Source organism: Tachyglossus aculeatus, chromosome 4 (assembly GCF_015852505.1).
Source record: "Tachyglossus aculeatus isolate mTacAcu1 chromosome 4, mTacAcu1.pri, whole genome shotgun sequence".
In the NCBI taxonomy this organism is placed as follows: Eukaryota; Metazoa; Chordata; class Mammalia; order Monotremata; family Tachyglossidae; genus Tachyglossus; species Tachyglossus aculeatus.
This window is the reverse complement of record NC_052069.1, coordinates 124,515,904-124,533,334: the sequence shown is the minus strand read 5'-3', so window position 1 is coordinate 124,533,334 and position 17,431 is coordinate 124,515,904. Positions and strand designations below refer to the sequence as shown.

The 17,431-nt window shown below is 48.8% G+C and overlaps 1 protein-coding gene across 1 annotated transcript; it reads right to left on the bottom strand.

Annotated features, from left to right (window-relative positions):
- Positions 1-926: 926 nt before the first annotated feature.
- On the bottom strand, positions 927-13,633 carry SLC31A2 (solute carrier family 31 member 2). Its single transcript, XM_038745352.1, has 4 exons — positions 13,397-13,633; positions 6,411-6,477; positions 2,370-2,556; positions 927-1,834 (listed from the first exon to the last, which is right to left on the bottom strand). The coding sequence occupies exons 1-4, from the start codon at positions 13,400-13,402 to the stop codon at positions 1,666-1,668; spliced, it is 429 nt and encodes a 142-aa protein (XP_038601280.1). The 5' UTR covers positions 13,403-13,633; the 3' UTR covers positions 927-1,665.
- Between the last annotated feature and the right edge of the window lie 3,798 nt (positions 13,634-17,431).

Below are 17,431 nucleotides of genomic sequence, written 5' to 3'. Positions count from 1 at the left end.
TGATTGGAAACTAAGAACAGAGTCAGTGTTTTAATTATTTCATGTTCTTGTAGTGCTCTGTGCTGCAGCAAGGCCTAGTGGATAGACCATGGGCCTGGGAATCAGAAGGACTTGGGTTCTAAACCTGATTCCACCACTTGTCTGCTGTGTGACCTTTGGTAAGTCAGCTTCATTTCCCTGGGCCTTAATTCCCTCATCTATAAAATAGGGATTCAGACTGTTTGCCCCATTTTCATTTGCCCTTCCATTTGCCTGGCACATAGTAAACGCTTAAATAGCATATTGTGCAATTAAAGTTTTTGCCTTTTTTATAAGAATGTCAGTCAGTCATTCGTATTTGCGCACTTACTGTCTGCAGAGCACTGTACTAAGTGCTTGGGAGAGTAGAGAAGGCCACTGTTCCTATTCCCATTAGTAGATGGGCTCATCTTTTGAAACAGACAAGGAAAATGACCTGATGGGTAGCATGTGAATTCTGGACGAACTGGCACTGGGGGTGCCAAGTTGTAGTCCCACTCCCAACAGGGATGCTGACACCACCTTTTTGCCCCCCCCCCCGCCCCATCAGTGTTGCTCCCCAGAGGCCAAGGCAGGAGGAAGAGCGAGCAATTGATCTTGCAGAGTGATTGACCAGGGGTTCTCCTTGCTGAAATTCCCCCCCCCCCCCACCCCCACTTTCTCTTTCAGCCACTGCATTTGCTCTAATTCCTCTTAGTTACTAACCTCTCCCACTTAATGGGCTTGGGTGGCTGAGGAGGGGAGGGGTGCAGGGGGTCTCAGCCAAGGGGATCAGCAAGGGAGTCACCTGCATTGCACAGGCCAAATTACCTCTTCTGGGGGCAGGAATTGGATGCCGTGGATCCCAGAGGCAACTGCCATTCAGGATTGGGGGTTTGGACACAGATGGCCATCAAGACTAAGGCAACTTTTCCGTTAAAAGTCTTGTCATTTTTAATACAGAAAACTTGTCAGGTACCAAAATACAGATCCACTCGCACACCAGCAACAGACTTAGAAGCTTTTCGGATTCCAGACACGCTCCACCTTTGGTATAGAAGAGTCAGTCTTGTTTTATCCCAAACCCAGCATACAGCTGGCTCCCTGAAGGCCCAAAGGCAGAAGTGAGAGCAGTGGGAGGAGCTGGTCAGCTCCCCATCCTCACCAACCTTGGGGGTGTATCCCTTGCAGAACAGACCTGTAGGGTAAGGCACAGTGGCAGAGGGCAGAGTTGGGCCAGAATCCCATCTCCTGCCCGACTGTTGCTAAAAACCCAGTGGAGAGGGCACGCCTCACGAGCTTTCCACCAGACCTTGGGCAATGGCTGGGAGAACTTCAAACCCTGCCTCATGGGGAGAGAGAGGGAGGGTAGGTGGAGGGAAGCGCATCCACGGGGGCCTGCCCCCCTCTCTGAGTCACTGCATCTCTCAACCTGGGAGTGGCGGCTGATAAGGGGGGCCAGCTCCAGTCCAACGGGCTTCTCCGAGGTTGGTGGATGGGCGGGCGAGGGCAGGAGGTGTAGGGGAAGGATGGCCACACCTCCACGGCAACAATGCTAGAAGCGGGCAGACGTGGGGCAGGTCCAAGCACAGCGGTGAGCTGTTGGGGAAGAGGGCCGGGGCTCCTGAGCTTGAGACATCTGCCACTTCTTTGGAGACCCCAGGCCCTCTACCTCTCTCTGAGGAGGGGGTAGGCCACAAAGTAGCCCAGTGTGGAGCCCAGGATCACTCCCAGGAAGATCCAGGTGTTGTAGGACATCACAGCCAGCATCACGAAGTAGCCGATGACCACCTGGACGATGTGGAGCAGTGACTGGCCAAAGTGACACAGAAACCACCTAGACACACACAAACCACTCGTGTTAGGTGGAGGCACAGTGAGGGATCTCGCCTGTTTGGGCTCGGGGGCTGGTGGGGAGGAAGAGAGCAGGGACACAGCTTGGAAGAGGGGTGTGGGACTGGCAGAGGCGGGGTGTTCTCCGCCACCTATTCACCCAATCCCACAGTGCCCAGCGAAGGAGGCCGGGGATCCTTCCACAAGAAGGCCGGTGGGGTGTTACTGCTGTACTCCATGTTCAGAGTGCTGTTCTGGGGGAAGAGGAGTGGAGGGGAGAGAGAGTAAGGTGTGGAAACCATGACAATGATTCACACAATTGGGGAGTGGAGGTGTCTAGAGAGGGCAACAACTAATGAACAGCAGTTGTGAGTGGGTACCTGGAAAGACCCTGAGCACTAGAGTCAATTCAGAGCACTTCTCCGGGAGTTGGAGCTTAGTCCAGTGCTCGGCCCACAGTCAGCACTCAACAAATACTATCGACTGATTGTGAGCCATCCTGCACAGCAGGTGCCCAAAAAGCCAGCTCCTCCTCTTACCTGCTTGTGGCGTGGCTCTGAGCCAGGTCTGAGGCGACGGACTCTCCGTCCGAGTCCTCTATCAGCTGCTGGCTGAGTTTTCTGGGGAAGCTGAGCAGGGCTCGATGGAGCAGTTTGGCCTTGCTGACTTTGATGCTTTCATACAGCACTGCTAAGAGCAGAACAACCAGCACCGAGAGCACCAGCCCTGTGGAGAGAAATCCAGCCTGAAGCCCAAATGCCATGGTGGTAGAGGTACAGGAGGTGGTCACCAGGGCAGCCTCTCTCACTGAGCACACATAACACACACACACGCACTTCTGAGGACCCATGTTGGGATTCTTGATCCATGGCCAGAAAGCAGCTTGCCCGCTCGCCTCCCACTCGTCTGAGGGCAGTCAGGCCGTCAACCATATTTATTTGGGTGCTTACCGTATGCAGAGCTCTGTACTAAGTGCTTGGGAAAGTACAATTCCCTGCCCATATTTAGGGCACTCAGTGGAGCATTGGGAGCCAGCTAGATGTGGGGCAGGCAGCCCTCATTTCAAGCTGGGGCTGGGCCCGCCATCATCATCATCAATCGTATTTATTGAGCGCTTACTGTGTGCAGAGCACTGTACTAAGCGCTTGGGAAGTACAAGTTGGCAACATATAGAGACAGTCCCTACCCAGCAGTGGGCTCACAGTCCATTTTGGAGCCGTGGGCTGGGCGATCCCCTGCAGGGGGTAGCTGGGGGCGGCCTCTGAAACTCTTGGGAGCTGCAGCCTGGCTAATCAGCATCCCCGGCCTTGGGCCCTGCAATCAGTCCAGCCTGCCTGTTGGCAGCAGAGGCTGAATGAAGGTGTCTTCTCTGCCTTCTTCCCTAGAAGGCAAAGAGAAGCAGCCCCTGAGCACACTGGGTTGGTTGTGGAGATGTCTGTCATTCTGGGTGACCCTTGTGCAACAGCCATTCCAGAACTGAGCCAGGGTCTGTGCCAAAGTGGAGGTACCCAAAGTGGTATCGCCAAAGTGGAGGTGCCCAAAAGGCCTCAGGGGGATCCCGTCCTAGCATGCAGCCAGCCAGGAACAGAGATAATAATAATGATAGTAATAATAATATTAATGGTACTTGTTAAACCCTTAACGCTCTGCCAAGTAACGTTCTAAGCACTTGGGTAGATACAAGATAATCAGGTTGGGTGCAGTTCCTGTCCCACAAGGGGCTCACACGCTTATCCTCATTTTACAGATGAGGTAACGGAGGCACAGAGAAGTGAAGTGACTTGTCCAAGGTCACCCAGCAGACGTGGCAGAACTGGGATTAGAACCCAGTTTAAAACCCACCTGAGCTAGGAATTCTCCCTCTGGAGTCTATCCCTTTAAATCCACCAGAAATCCATCTGCCAGTACCCAAAGAGGTGCTAGGGAAAGCAGGGAACGGAGAGGAAAGGCAAGGTCTGTGGCAGAAGATCAACAGAGGTCAAGGGACCACAGAAAGGGAACTTTTGAGGATCTCTCCGCCCTGAGACAGTCCTGTTTCCTCTGTGAGTCAATCAAGAATTTGCAGATCACCTTCTGGGAAGAAGATAGGAGGCAGAAGACTTTAGACTGTGAGCCCCATGTATCCAACTTTATCTTGTATCTACTCCAGAACCTAGTACAGTACTTGGCACATAGAAAGCACTTGAGTACCACAGTAATAAGATGATGACATAGTCCCTTTCCTCAAAGAAGAACCATCCACTCTTTTCAGACCAGGTAGCCTCAAACACCCCAGCCACTCACTAAGCTTCCCCTCCCTCCCCGCTCCACAACCCACCATGCCAATATGCCCAGTCACCCTTCAAAGTGGAGGCCTTCAAAGTGCCTTCACCCTTCAAAGTGGAGGCCTTCAAAGTGCCTCCAGGGTACCACTTCCTTCCCTGCAGGCAGGACTCCTGGGACTCGTGTCCTTGACACCCCTGAGGTGACATCTTCCCTGCTTGGCTCAAAGCTAGCAAGGAAGCTGGACATTTCACATTTCAGGCTACTGAGCTGCGGGCCTGATAAAACACCAGGCCGAGCCATAGGCCGAGGGAAAGAAGCAGTTCATTGACCCGAAAAACACAGAACAATTTCACTGAGATCTCAGGGACACAATATCAGGCGGGGTGGGAGGACAAAGGAGACTGTAACAGCCAAAAGAACATTTTGGTCAGAGGAACAAGTGGCGAGTCTCAGGAACAGAGGGAAACTAAAGATAGCTTGGGAAAACAAACCCTTTTAGGGCCAAGGCCCCTTCATGGGAATGCAGCAATAATCAACAATTAATCATTGATCTGAAATATTTATTCAACCAGTCAAATCGAAAACAATTTAGGTACTATGCCAATCATAAGCATCTTTGAAGGAATAGGATTAGGGTCATGGTGACCCTCTCAAAGTAAGAGCCCTAAGTCCCCAGGCAGAGGACAATAGCCTCATCCCCTTTGTCTGAACCAGGGCAGGGTGTTCCATTCTTCAGTGTGTCTTACTACCCTGATACTTGAACTATAGAATCTGTGGGGTTTATTGCTTTACAACTCAGTAAGTTGTAAATCCCTCCCTTAGGTAAGGGATTCATATTATATATTGCCTTGTTGCCATCTGATATACTTTCCTACTGACTTTCCTCCACCACTGTGTCAGACCTCAGCCCTCCTCTTTCAAAAATCTCACTTCCTTCAGCAAGCTTTCCTCAATTCACTCCTAACACTTTCAAGTCATATCAACCCAATGGCCACTTCTAGGGTTTATGTAGTCATACCTGTTTATGTATATATGAATATTAAATTGTACACTCATTCTGGCATAGTCATTCCACTCCCACATCGGATGCTCATTCTTCCTACTGCCCCCACTATTTGTTAACATTTTGTATGTCTCCCTCCACCACTAGATTCCAGATGGGTAAGGAATGTGTCTTATTCCAAATTCTGAATACAAAACAATCATGGTATTTGTTAAGTGCTTACTGTGTGCCAGGCACTGTACTATGCGCATTACTACTAGAGCATCTGTGATATTTCTTATTTCTTAATGAGTATTTTTAGCTATCATTATTATGCCACATTTCCTATTAGCATAAAAAGTGACATAAGTGGAAATTACTGTCCATACTGGCTTCTGGATTTCTGAGTACTAATAATGCTACTTATTGAGCACCTGTACCAATGTGTACTAATTACTTGGGAAAGTACAAGACAACATTCTCTGCCCACAGGAGCTTACACTCTAACAGGGGAGAGAGACATAAAAATATGAACAAATACCAAAATCAGAATAAAATATTGAATGCACAGCTGAATAGATATATCTCCACAAGTTTTAAGGACAGGTATATATACCAAAGTGCAAGGAGTAACTCTTGCCTTAATATGACTCAGGGGGCTGGAAATTAATTGGGGAAGATTTACCCTGGCAAGGGGCAGCACGGGGCAGCCCCTCAGAAAGAACACACCCAAAGGCACAAATACATGCGTGTATTACACCCACAACCACACCCACACGCACACACACACACGAACAGTTACCATTTTATTTCATCAGGAAAAGAGCAAAAGTTTCAGGAAAATTTTGATGCTTTTAGAAGAAGCAGAAATCAAACAGAGTACCCAGTAATGCGACTAACATCACAGTGACACAGTCAAGGACAATATTTACATGTGTCCATGGCGGGTGTCGGGGAGGAATCAACCATCCATTAGCCTTTTCAGCCACACACAAAGACTTACACAACGTCATCCTCATTTACAAAAGACATCCACGTATACCCAAAGCCACTGTTCTCCAACTCCCCATCACACAGAGCAACACATGGACAGCCAAATGTTCTGATATGAATTTTGTTCTTTTTCCCTACAATCTGACGGGAAGTGGGAAATGGGCAGCAGGAGAAAGAAGAGACAAGAGGGCCTACATAAACTGGCCCCTAGAAAAATCAGAATCTGGCTAAAGCTACACTAAGTGAGCCACAGCAAGGTTTCCCAGGGTCACTGATATATCTTTCATCGGGGGTTAGGCCCAACAGGGGAGAGGAGGTAAAGTTGGGGAGGCTGCCTCACCTGCAGGACTGTGGACATTCCAGAAGTCAAATAAGAGCACCACCTGATCCGAGAAGATGAAGTGCATCTAAGAGAGAACAAAGTCTGAGTTAAGGTCAGGTCTTGGATTCCTTCTCTCTTCCCCTACCTTCTACCTCCACGCTTCGACCTCTCCAACATGCTTCTTGATGGGCCTTTAGCTAGGGCTTTCCCAAGGACAAAGAAGCTGTGAGGAGGGAGAGCTGAGCAAACAGCCAGTCCAATCTCTCCCGGGTCTCAGAGGCTGATCTACAGGCACAGACCAGGGTTCCTGCTAGGAAGAACAGATTCACTTGGGATTGAGTCACTCCAGACCCAAACCCACAGGCCTGGCCAGGGCTCCCCATGTTGCATTCAAACTCTGCAGTCACTCCAAACAGAAACCAGGGAGGGTCCCAGCAAATTAAAATGAAAAACAACTGAAAGCTAGGTAAGCCCTGATTCTGGGCTTCCTCTGGTCCTCCCAAGCCCCGGGGAAGGGCTGGAAGCCCGCTGAAATCTGCAGGAGAGTGAAGCCTCTTGCCCCGTCATCCCCAGTGAGCAGTGGCCCCTCAGGACTCAGTCTTCCAGTCATGACTTGGAACGGTCATGACCTGGAACCGCCCCCCTTCTAGACTGTGAGCCCACTGTTGGGTAGGGACCATCTCTATATGTTGCCAACTTGTACTTCCCAAGCACCTTAGTACAGTGCTCTGCACACAGTGAGCACTCAATAAATACGATTGGATGAATGAATGAATGAACTGATCTGCAACCCCTTGGGTGGTCCTGGGACTCAATTCCAGCAGGAAAAAGCATCCCTGTGCCAGGTTCTCTCGGACCCATGAAAGCAGGAAGCAAGGGGAGAAAGGTAGGGCTCCTTCCCTATTAGCTAAGGTGATCCCAGGACCCGAAGAGTCCCTCCGCTCAAGCCAGCTCTGCCTGGAGGCAGGTTCGGCCTGAAACAAATCCACCTCACCTGAAGCCTCAAATCTGCCCCTGGGACAAGGGTGAGGGGTACCCCTCCCTGCCTGAGAGGAAGTTTCCTATAAGCGAGGAATGTATCTACTGTTTCCCTTGTACTTTCCCAAGTGCTTAGTAAAGAGCATGGCCGCAGTGGGTGCTCAAGAAGCAAGATTACTACTACTAAATCCAGCAGGCCTATCCCTGTTTTAATTTGGGGGCTGGCCGTTTAAGATGCCGGATATATGTCTTGACAGGTGATTGGCTTAGATGTAGTCATTCAGCCAGCTGTCTCCTGAGGGCCCACAAAATGAGAAGTCAGTTCCCAGGAAAAATACCACCCGCGAGGTCACAGAGACCCCTGTGCTGCCAGGCGCGGACCGATGGGGTCTGGGAGCGCTGCCACGCCCAGGCCAGTTGATTGTCGGGAGAACTACCTTGGCCTCTCTAAGCACCTTCTGCTGACTCTGCTGCAAGGGAGTCAGTCTTATTTATTGAGGGCTTACTGTGCACAGAGCACTGTACTAACCACTTGGGAGCAACCTAACATGTGCATTCCCTCCCCACACTGAGCCTGCAGTCCAGAAGGAGGTGGGAAAGGTGGAAAAAGGTGGAAGGGCGGGCTGCTGGAGCCCCATGTTATAGCTCTCCAAACCCACAATAGGGTCAACTGAGACAAGAAGCATCAGGACCATCACCCTCACCAGCTGAAAACACACCCAACAGAGTACTGTGGACATCAAAGGAAGCACCAGATTTTGGCTGGAGACACTGTCAAAGGAGGACAGCAGGAAAAAGGCAGCCCCTGAAGGGGGTGTCCGATGTGTGTCACTTGAATCATTTCCATCTTTGCCCAGTTTGGTCTACTGAGCACCCCCTTTGCCTTCGACCCCCCCTGGAGCCAGGAGGTCCCCCCACATCTGAGATCAGGAGGTGGCACAGTTAGCAATCCGTAAGTGATCAAGGCCTTTTCACGGCCAACAAAAGCTGTAAAGCGCTAAATGTTACTGTAGGCAAACCTTTCAGAAAAGGGTCAGGGACTCCTGGCCTCATAAGGAGGATCTGCTTGTTAGCCGAGAACCCGGCTCAGAACACTTTGCTGAGTCCCCGCCCCCCAACCACCTGACGCAAAAAGCCATTTCTCTCAGGAGGGAAAGCGCCAGACCTCCAAGTCCTAGACTAACGTCTGTCAGTGGAGGAAAGAAGTGTCAGGGCTAGACCAAGGCCCCGTGATCTTCCTCAGTTTCCTCAACTACCAAATAGGGATTCAATACCTATTATCCCTCCTACTTGACTGTGAGTCCCATGTGGGACAGGGACTCTATCCAGCCTGATTAACTTGTATCTATCCCAGCCCTTAGAAACAGTGAATGACACACAGTAAGCGCTTAACAACTATAAAATAAAATTTAAAAATAAATAAGGGACTCTAGGAAGGACCAACATTAGGTAAAGATTGATAGCAGAACTGCCTTAAGGCCCCTGGGCTACGAAATCTGCCCCCAAAGGTGCACAGCGGATGGCATTTCCTCTCTCTGTGAACGGATGCCATGCGCTGGTGTGGTTTCCCGCGGTTCTACCCGACTCTGGGCTTCCTGTTGTCTCTCCATGCTGTTGCGCAGCCTGCAAAGTGTCCTAGTGCCCTGTCAGCCAGCCTCAACTCCCGCCTGGGGGATGCTCACCCCAAACCAGCAGCAGCAGAGGGACACCAATGGAAGATGACTGGGTTTCAGAACCTGGCCACAATTTCTGGTCCCACCACCCAACCCCCTCCCCAAGTTGCTGGCTGGTCTCCCTTCCTCGCCCTCAGGCCAGACCTAGCTAAAAGAACAAGACAGGAGACGTCAACCTTTCCCCCCAAACCCAACCTTCCAGGGGAAATGCTTTTTAAAAGAAAAAAGGGAAAAGACAAAGGAAAAGGGAGAACAGTCCTTGGCAAAACTCCTCCTGGTGGGTTCTGGTTGATGTGGCTTCTGCCTCGCCTGTTCAGCACAGCCTCTCCTGACGTGCTTGGAACTGTCCCCTGCCTGCCCAGAAACTTACCAAAATGGCGAGAAGCTCAAAGGATGGGTTCCTCAATGCCACCCTAGGCATTTTGGAGACAGCCAGAGTCTAGGCAGCCTCTGTCCTCCCCATTCCCCCACCCCGACCCTTTGGCCAACCCACTCGTACAAATTAGAGAATCATCCACCCTCCCCCTCCCTGGACCCAGAGAGAGAAGGTTGGTGAAGGGAGAGGGTTGCCAGCCACCTACACGTGGGACACATGCCACGCTGCAGCGGGGTGTGTCTAATACCCAGGTAGGGCAGCTTTCCAAGGGGTGTGCTGGAGGCAGAGCAGGACAGAGGCTTCTGTAATAATAACAATACTGGGATTTGTTGAAGGCTATGTATTATGCACTTTCCTAAGCGTTAGGGTAGATACAGAGTAATCCATTCGGACACGGTCCCTGCCCCACTCAGTATGAGGTTTAAGTACGAGGGAGAATGAGTGCTGAATCCTCATTTTACAGTTGAGGAAACTGAAGCCCAAAGTAGGAAACTGATTTGTCTAAGGTCACACTGCAGGCCTGTGCTCTTTCCACTTAGCACTGATTCCACTGATTCTCTGAACTGAAAGAAAGCCAACCCCCAGATGAGAGACCTTGCTTGCTATTGCACCTAGTTAAAAACTGAATTCCAGGTGTGAAGGGTTAAGTTACCCAGTCCTAACTGGTGGGAACTGGGGAAGCCGGGTCTGCTTGCATTCCAAGAAACTGTGTAGACTTTGGTGTCAGCTGTTCAAAGGACATTCACTCCCACACACAACTCTACCCTCTAAGCACAGGGCTCTCCTCATATGATGTGATAGGGCAGAGCACTGTGTCCTTGGCTAGTCTAGGGTGGGGGCTGGAAAGGTCCCAGTCTCTCCCATTAAAATCCAGTCCAACAGCCAGGCCTGCTGTGTTGGGGGTGGTGGTAGGGGGGCAAGCAACTCACACTTATAAGGGGAGAGGTTTCTGGGACTGAGCACAGATTCTGCCTCACATTTAGCTCAAGGGGGTGGTGGGTGGTCCCAGCCTTGGAATTTCTTCCTGGAGAGAAGCATGGTCTGAACATCCCAACCACCAGACTCTCTCCCACCCACAAGGCAACCAAGCTTCTCTTCCTGCTCCGGGATCAGCCCCGGCATGGGCCCCGACCCATTGTTATTTCAGGCTTGGGCCCTCACTGCCAAATCAGCCTTTCAAGGTGCATCCAGCCGGCCTCCCTCTTCCCATCTTCCCCGGAGCACCAGGCCAATGGGATGGGGTCAGTCTCAAGGGCGCTTACCGCAGAAGTATATTTCACTTCTGCCCCGGGGTAACTGACAGGTTTTAAGACTGCGTCATCGCTCCCGTGGAAGATTAAAGCAGCTTAGTCTGTGGCAGACAGAGCTCCCACCTGGCCAGCCCAGACAGAAGAGTGCCACACCAACCTCATCCCTGAGACAATTTTTGCCCAAACCGCTCTGCCCGGCCCCACAGCTTTGTTCCGCTGGGCTGCCTGAGACCCCGTCAGAGTTCAGAGAGATTCGTGGTGAAACTGGTGACCAGCACCACGAGACAACCCGCCACCCAGTCCCACCCAAGAAAGAGGAACTCGAGATGGATTGTCCAACACCGCAGCTTGGAGGAAGTGTTGCAACAATGGCTCGCTGCAGGGCAAGAGGGCCCTGTTGGCCTTGCTTTGCCTAAAGGGAATTTCAGAAAAATTTCAGCTCATCTGGTTCTGCTTGAATATAAGCAAAGTCACCTGGACACCCAAATCTATCAGCTATGGTTGTTGTGTCTCCTTCCCAATCTCCCTAATAAAGGGAGAGGCTTATCTGAAATGTCTACAGGAGATAAGTGCAGCAAGCTTCTCAAACCGAAACAGGGAGTCTCCTATCTAGGCTTTCTTTTAAATACCACTGATTGGCTTCTCCCTCCCACCAGCAGCACAGGTCCGACCCAGAAGTCAGACGAGTTTCAGATCAATTTTCACTTCTTTGCCATAGCATCTGGCCAAATCAGCCTAACCAAAAATTGGGGATTCGGGTGGCGTGGAGGGAAGAGAGTTTCTTTCTGTCCCAATACTTGTTAGACCATGAGTAAGCCTATGAGTGTCCTCCTGAACAACCATTTTCATGGTTTAAAGACACACCACCCAACAACCCTAAAGATTCCCCACTATACCTCCAACTCTCCCTCCAGTGACCCAGCATGGGCAGATGGTCCATGGAGCCAAAGCCCTCTAGACCCCACTAGAGGTTTCAGTTGCACAGTCTCTTATAATTATAATCATTACCAATATTATTATATTTGTTAAGTGCCTACTCTGTGTCAAGTACTGTTCCAAGCGCTGGGGTAGATACAAGTTAATCAGGTTAGTTAGACTCCTTGTCCCCCCATGAGGCTCTTAGTCTAAGTAGTAGGGAGATCAAGTATTGAATTCCCCAATATAATAGTAGAAGTAGTAATAATATTTTTTAGGTGCTTACTAGGTGCAATGCCCATTATAAGTCCTGTATGAGAATGCAAAGATAAGAATTAGGCATGGTCCCCATCCCTTAGGGGCCTCACAATCTAAGAATTTGTTAAAGAAACAAATTCTCCATGCCTACCCCCCGGTTTTGCGAAGAACTGTGTCCTTTAACTTCTTTTGAGTTCATCACCTCAAGTTTCAAGGATTGCCTATCCTTCTTGGGGATGGGATTTAGAGATAACAAAACAAAGTTCACCTTGTTCAGCAACTTAACCACTTCAACAATTTCCCCGCTCAGCCTGAATCTTTCTGAACTCAACAGTCTGGATTATGTATATCCTCATACCGAAAGTTGTCCTCCCCCTAGTCAGCCTGGGGGTCCTTCTTGGTGGTAGTAATAATAATAACAATAATAATAATAATAACTGTGGTATTTGTCATGCGCTTACTATGTGCCAGGCACTGTACCAACCACTGGGGTGGATACAATCAATCAATTGTATTTATTGAGCGCTTACTGTGTGAGGAGCACTGTACTAAGCGCCTGGGAAGTACAAGTCGGCAACACATAGAGACAGTCCCTACCCAACAGCGGGCTCACAGTCTAGAAGGGGGAGACAGAGAACAAAACCAAACATACTAACAAAATAAAATAAAAAGAATAGATATGTACAAGCGAGATAGAGTAATAAATATGTACAAACATATATACATATATACAGGTGCTGTGGGGACGGGAAGGAGGAAAGATGGGGGAGATGGAGAGGGGGACGAGGGGGAGAGGAAGGAAGGGGCTCAGTCTGGAAAGGACTCCTGGAGGAGGTGAGCTCTCAGTAGGGCCTTGAAGGGAGGAAGAGAGCTAGCTCAGTAAGCAAATCAGGTTGGACACAATCCCTGTTCCAAGTGGGGCTCACAGTCTTAATCCCCATTTGACAGATGAGGAAACTGAGGCCCAGAGAAGTGAAGTGATTTGCCCAAGGTTAACCAGCAGACAATTGCTGAAGCCGGAATTAGACCCCAAGTCAATCAATCAATCATATTTATTGAGCGCTTACTGTGTGCAGAGCACTGTACTAAGCGCTTTCTGTTAAGTCCTTAACATCATCATTATTGCTGGCCACCTATATCACTTGAGTTTCCCCAACTTGGAAAGTTTTCCAGAGAGCGGTACCTCGGAAAGGCGCACCTGTGGATCCTCTCCCCGCGCTCTGCACAAAGTAAGCGCTTCAGAAGAAATACTTCCACGACTAAGGGGGCAGAGAAGGGGCGCTTAAGAAGTAGTACTTCTACGACCAAGGGGGTCTGGTTTACCTAGCACGTGAATAATAATAATAACGGTATTTGTTGAGCGCTATGTGCCAAGCCGGGGGCTAGGGAGCAAGGACGGGTGGAGAGCTGGCGTGGCGGGGCCGAATCCTCGGGCTCGGCCAAGACAGAAAGAGCACGGGCTTTGGAGTCGGAGGTCATGGGTTCAAATCCCGGCTCCGCCACTTTCTTTCGGCCCAACAAAAAAAGCAGTCCCCTTCCCCTCGCTCAACTCACCGGCATCTCGGGAGCCTTCTCCCGGGCTGTTTGGAGGCTGGGGTCCCCGGCAGGGCAGGGCAAGGCTTGGCCCGTGGGCAGTTGAGGTGAGGCCTGGGCGTGGGCAAGGCCTCTGCCACCAGAGCGCTGGGGGCCGTCGGAGGAAGGAAAGAAGGGCGAGGAGCATAGGAAGGAGAGGGACCAGAGGAGAGGAGAGGCTGGGCCTCGGTGCCAGTAGCTCAGCAAACCTCCCCCCCCTTGCTCGGCTGCTCTGCAGACGGTCAGGCCTCGGCTTCCCCCCTTTCTGGGCAGCAGGGAGGAGGCCCGCCCCTCTCCCCGCCCCCGGACCCGCCCCCTTCGGCTGCACCGCTTCTGCCTTCCCCCCGCGGGGGGAAAACCGATTGATTGATTTGTGGCTGAGCTGGTCAGCCGAGGGCCGGAGACCGTGCGCCAATCAATCGCATTTATTGAGCGCTTACTGTGTGCAGAGCACTGTGCCAAGCGCTTGGGAAGTCCAGGTTGGCAACACAGAGAGACAGTCCCTACCCAACAGTGGGCTCACAGTCTGAAAGGGGGAGACGGAGAACAAAACCAAACGTACTAACAAAATACAATAAATAGAATCGATAGGTACAAGTAAAATAGAGTAATAAATATGTACAAACATATATACATATATCATCATCATCAATCGTACTTACTGAGCGCTTACTGTGTGCAGAGCACTGTGCCAAGCGCTTGGGAAGTCCAGGTTGGCAACATAGAGAGACAGTCCCTACCCAACAGTGGGCTCACAGTCTGAAAGGGGGAGACGGAGAACAAAACCAAACGTACTAACAAAATAAAATAAATAGAATCGATAGGTACAAGTAAAATAGAGTAATAAATATGTACAAACATATATACATATATCATCATCAATCGTATTTATTGAGCGCTTACTGTGTGCACAGCACTGTACCAAGCGCTTGGGAAGTCCAAGTTGGCAACATAGAGAGACAGTCCCTACCCAACAGTGGGCTCACAGTCTAAAAGGGGGAGACGGAGAACAAAACCAAACGTACTAACAAAATAAAATCAATAGAATAGATATGTACAAGTAAAATAGAGTAATAAATATGTACAAACATATATACATATATCATCATCATCAATCGTACTTATTGAGCGCGTACTGTGTGCAGAGCACTGTACTAAGCGCTTGGGAAGTCCAAGTTGGCAACATAGAGAGACAGTCCCTACCCAACAGTGGGCTCACAGTCTAAAAGGGGGAGACGGAGAACAAAACCAAACGTACTAACAAAATAAATAGAATAGATATGTACAAGTAAAATAGAGTAATAAATATGTACAAACATATATACATATATCATCATCATCATCATCAATCATATTTATTGAGCGCTTACTGTGTGCAGAGCACTGTACCAAGCGCTTGGGAAGTACAGGTTGGCAACATAGAGAGACAGTCCCTACCCAACAGTGGGCTCACAGTCTAAAAGGGGGAGACGGAGAACAAAACCAAACGTACTAACAAAATAAAATAAATAGAATAGATATGTACAAGTAAAATAGAGTAATAAATATGTACAAACATATATACATATATCATCATCATCATCAATCGTATTTATTGAGCGCTTACTGTGTGCAGAGCACTGTACCTAGTGTTTGGGAAGTACAAGTTGGCAACATAGAGAGACGGTCCCTACCCAACAGTGGGCTCACAGTCTAAAAGGGGGAGACGGAGAACAAAACCAAACGTACTAACAAAATAAAATCAATAGAATAGTTATGTACAAGTAAAATAGAGTAATAAATATGTACAAACATATATACATATATCATCATCATCAATCGTATTTATTGAGCGCTTACTGTGTGCAGAGCACTGTGCCAAGCGCTTGGGAAGTACAAGTTGGCAACATAGAGAGACAGTCCCTACCCAACAGTGGGCTCACAGTCTGAAAGGGGGAGACGGAGAACAAAACCAAACGTACTAACAAAATAAAATAAATAGAATAGATATGTACAAGTAAAATAGAGTAATAAATATGTACAAACATATATACAGGTGCTGTGGGGAAGGGAAGGAGGTAAGATGGGGGGGATCATCATCATCATCAATCGTATTTATTGAGCGCTTACTGTGTGCAGAGCACTGTACCAAGCGCTTGGGAAGTACAAGTTGGCAACATAGAGAGCCAGTCCCTACCCACCAGTGGGCTCACAGTCTGAAAGGGGGAGACGGAGAACAAAACCAAACGTACTAACAAAATAAAATAAATAGAATCGATATGTACAAGTAAAATAGAGTAATAAATATGTACAAACATATATACATATATCATCATCATCAATCGTATTTATTGAGCGCTTACTGTGTGCAGAACACTGTACCAAGCGCTTGGGAAGTCCAGGTTGGCAACATAGACAGTCCCTACCCAACAGTGGGCTCACAGTCTGAAAGGGGGAGACGGAGAACAAAACCAAACGTACTAACAAAATAAAATAAATAGAATAGATATGTACAAGTAAAATAGAGTAATAAATATGTACAAACATATATACATATATCATCATCATCATCAATCGTATTTATTGAGCGCTTACTGTGTGCAGAGCACTGTACCTAGTGCTTGGGAAGTACAAGTTGGCAACATAGAGAGACAGTCCCTACCCAACAGTGGGCTCACAGTCTAAAAGAGGGAGACGGAGAACAAAACCAAACGTACTAACAAAATAAAATCAATAGAATAGTTATGTACAAGTAAAATAGAGTAATAAATATGTACAAACATATATACATATATCATCATCATCAATCGTATTTATTGAGCGCTTACTGTGTGCAGAGCACTGTGCCAAGCGCTTGGGAAGTACAGGTTGGCAACATAGAGAGACAGTCCCTACCCAACAGTGGGCTCACAGTCTGAAAGGGGGAGACGGAGAACAAAACCAAACGTACTAACAAAATAAAATAAATAGAATAGATATGTACAAGTAAAATAGAGTAATAAATATGTACAAACATATATACATATATCATCATCATCATCAATCGTATTTATTGAGCGCTTACTGTGTGCAGAGCACTGTACCAAGCGCTTGGGAAATATAAGTTGGCAACATGGAGAGACAGTCCCTACCCAACAGTGGGCTCACAGTCTAAAAGGGGGAGACGGAGAAAAAAACCAAACGTACTAACAAAATAAAATAAATAGAATAGATATGTAAAATAGAGTAAAAAATATGTACAAACATGTATACAGGTGCTGTACAAGTAAAATAGAGTAATAAATATGTACAAACATATATACAGGTGCTGTGGGGAAGGGAAGGAGGTAAGATGGGGGGGATGGAGAGGGGGACGAGGGGGAGATGAAGGAAGGGGCTCAGTCTGGGAAGGCCTCCTGGAGGAGGTGAGCTCTCAGTAGGGCCTTGAAGGGAGGAAGAGAGCTAGCTTGGTGGATGGGCAGAGGGAGGGCATTCCAGGCCCCAGGGGAAACGGTTCACGCTTGCCCCGCTGGGGCAGTCCTTCCTGAGCCCCAAGAAAACCCCGGGGGCTTGGCTTGGTGATGGACTAGGAGAAAATCTATTTGTATCCTCTTAAGGAAATCTAGAACCAATCCTTTTCGGATGACATCAATCAATCAATCAGTTTATTGAGTGCCTACTAGATCAGAGAACCACACTAAACTCCTGGGACAGTAGTAGTGAATAGTTGTGATCCCTGCCCTCAAGGAATCAATCAAATGGTATTTGCCGAGCCTGCACTAAGCATTTGGGAGAGTAATAATAATGATGATGGCATTTATTAAGCGTTTACTATGTGCAGAGCACTGTTCTAAGCACTGGGGAGGTTACAAGGTGATCACGTTGTCCCAGAGGGGGCTCACAGTCTTAATCCCCATTTTACAGATGAGGAAACAGGCCCAGAGAAGTGAAGTGACTTGCCCAAAGTCACACAGATAAGTGGCAGAGCTGGGATTTGAACCCACGACCTCTGACTCCAAAGCCTGTGCTCTTTCCACTGAGCCATGCTGCTTCTCCCTA

Bases quoted from the DNA above. Each gene is read 5' to 3' on its own strand.
- SLC31A2 (XM_038745352.1), bottom strand. The intron at 2,557-6,410 runs GTGAGGCAGCCT...TTCTCTCCACAG, and splicing joins GAATGTCCACAGTCCTGCAG to GGCTGGTGCTCTCGGTGCTG. The intron at 1,835-2,369 runs GTAAGAGGAGGA...GTGTGTGTCTAG, and splicing joins CAGAGCCACGCCACAAGCAG to GTGGTTTCTGTGTCACTTTG.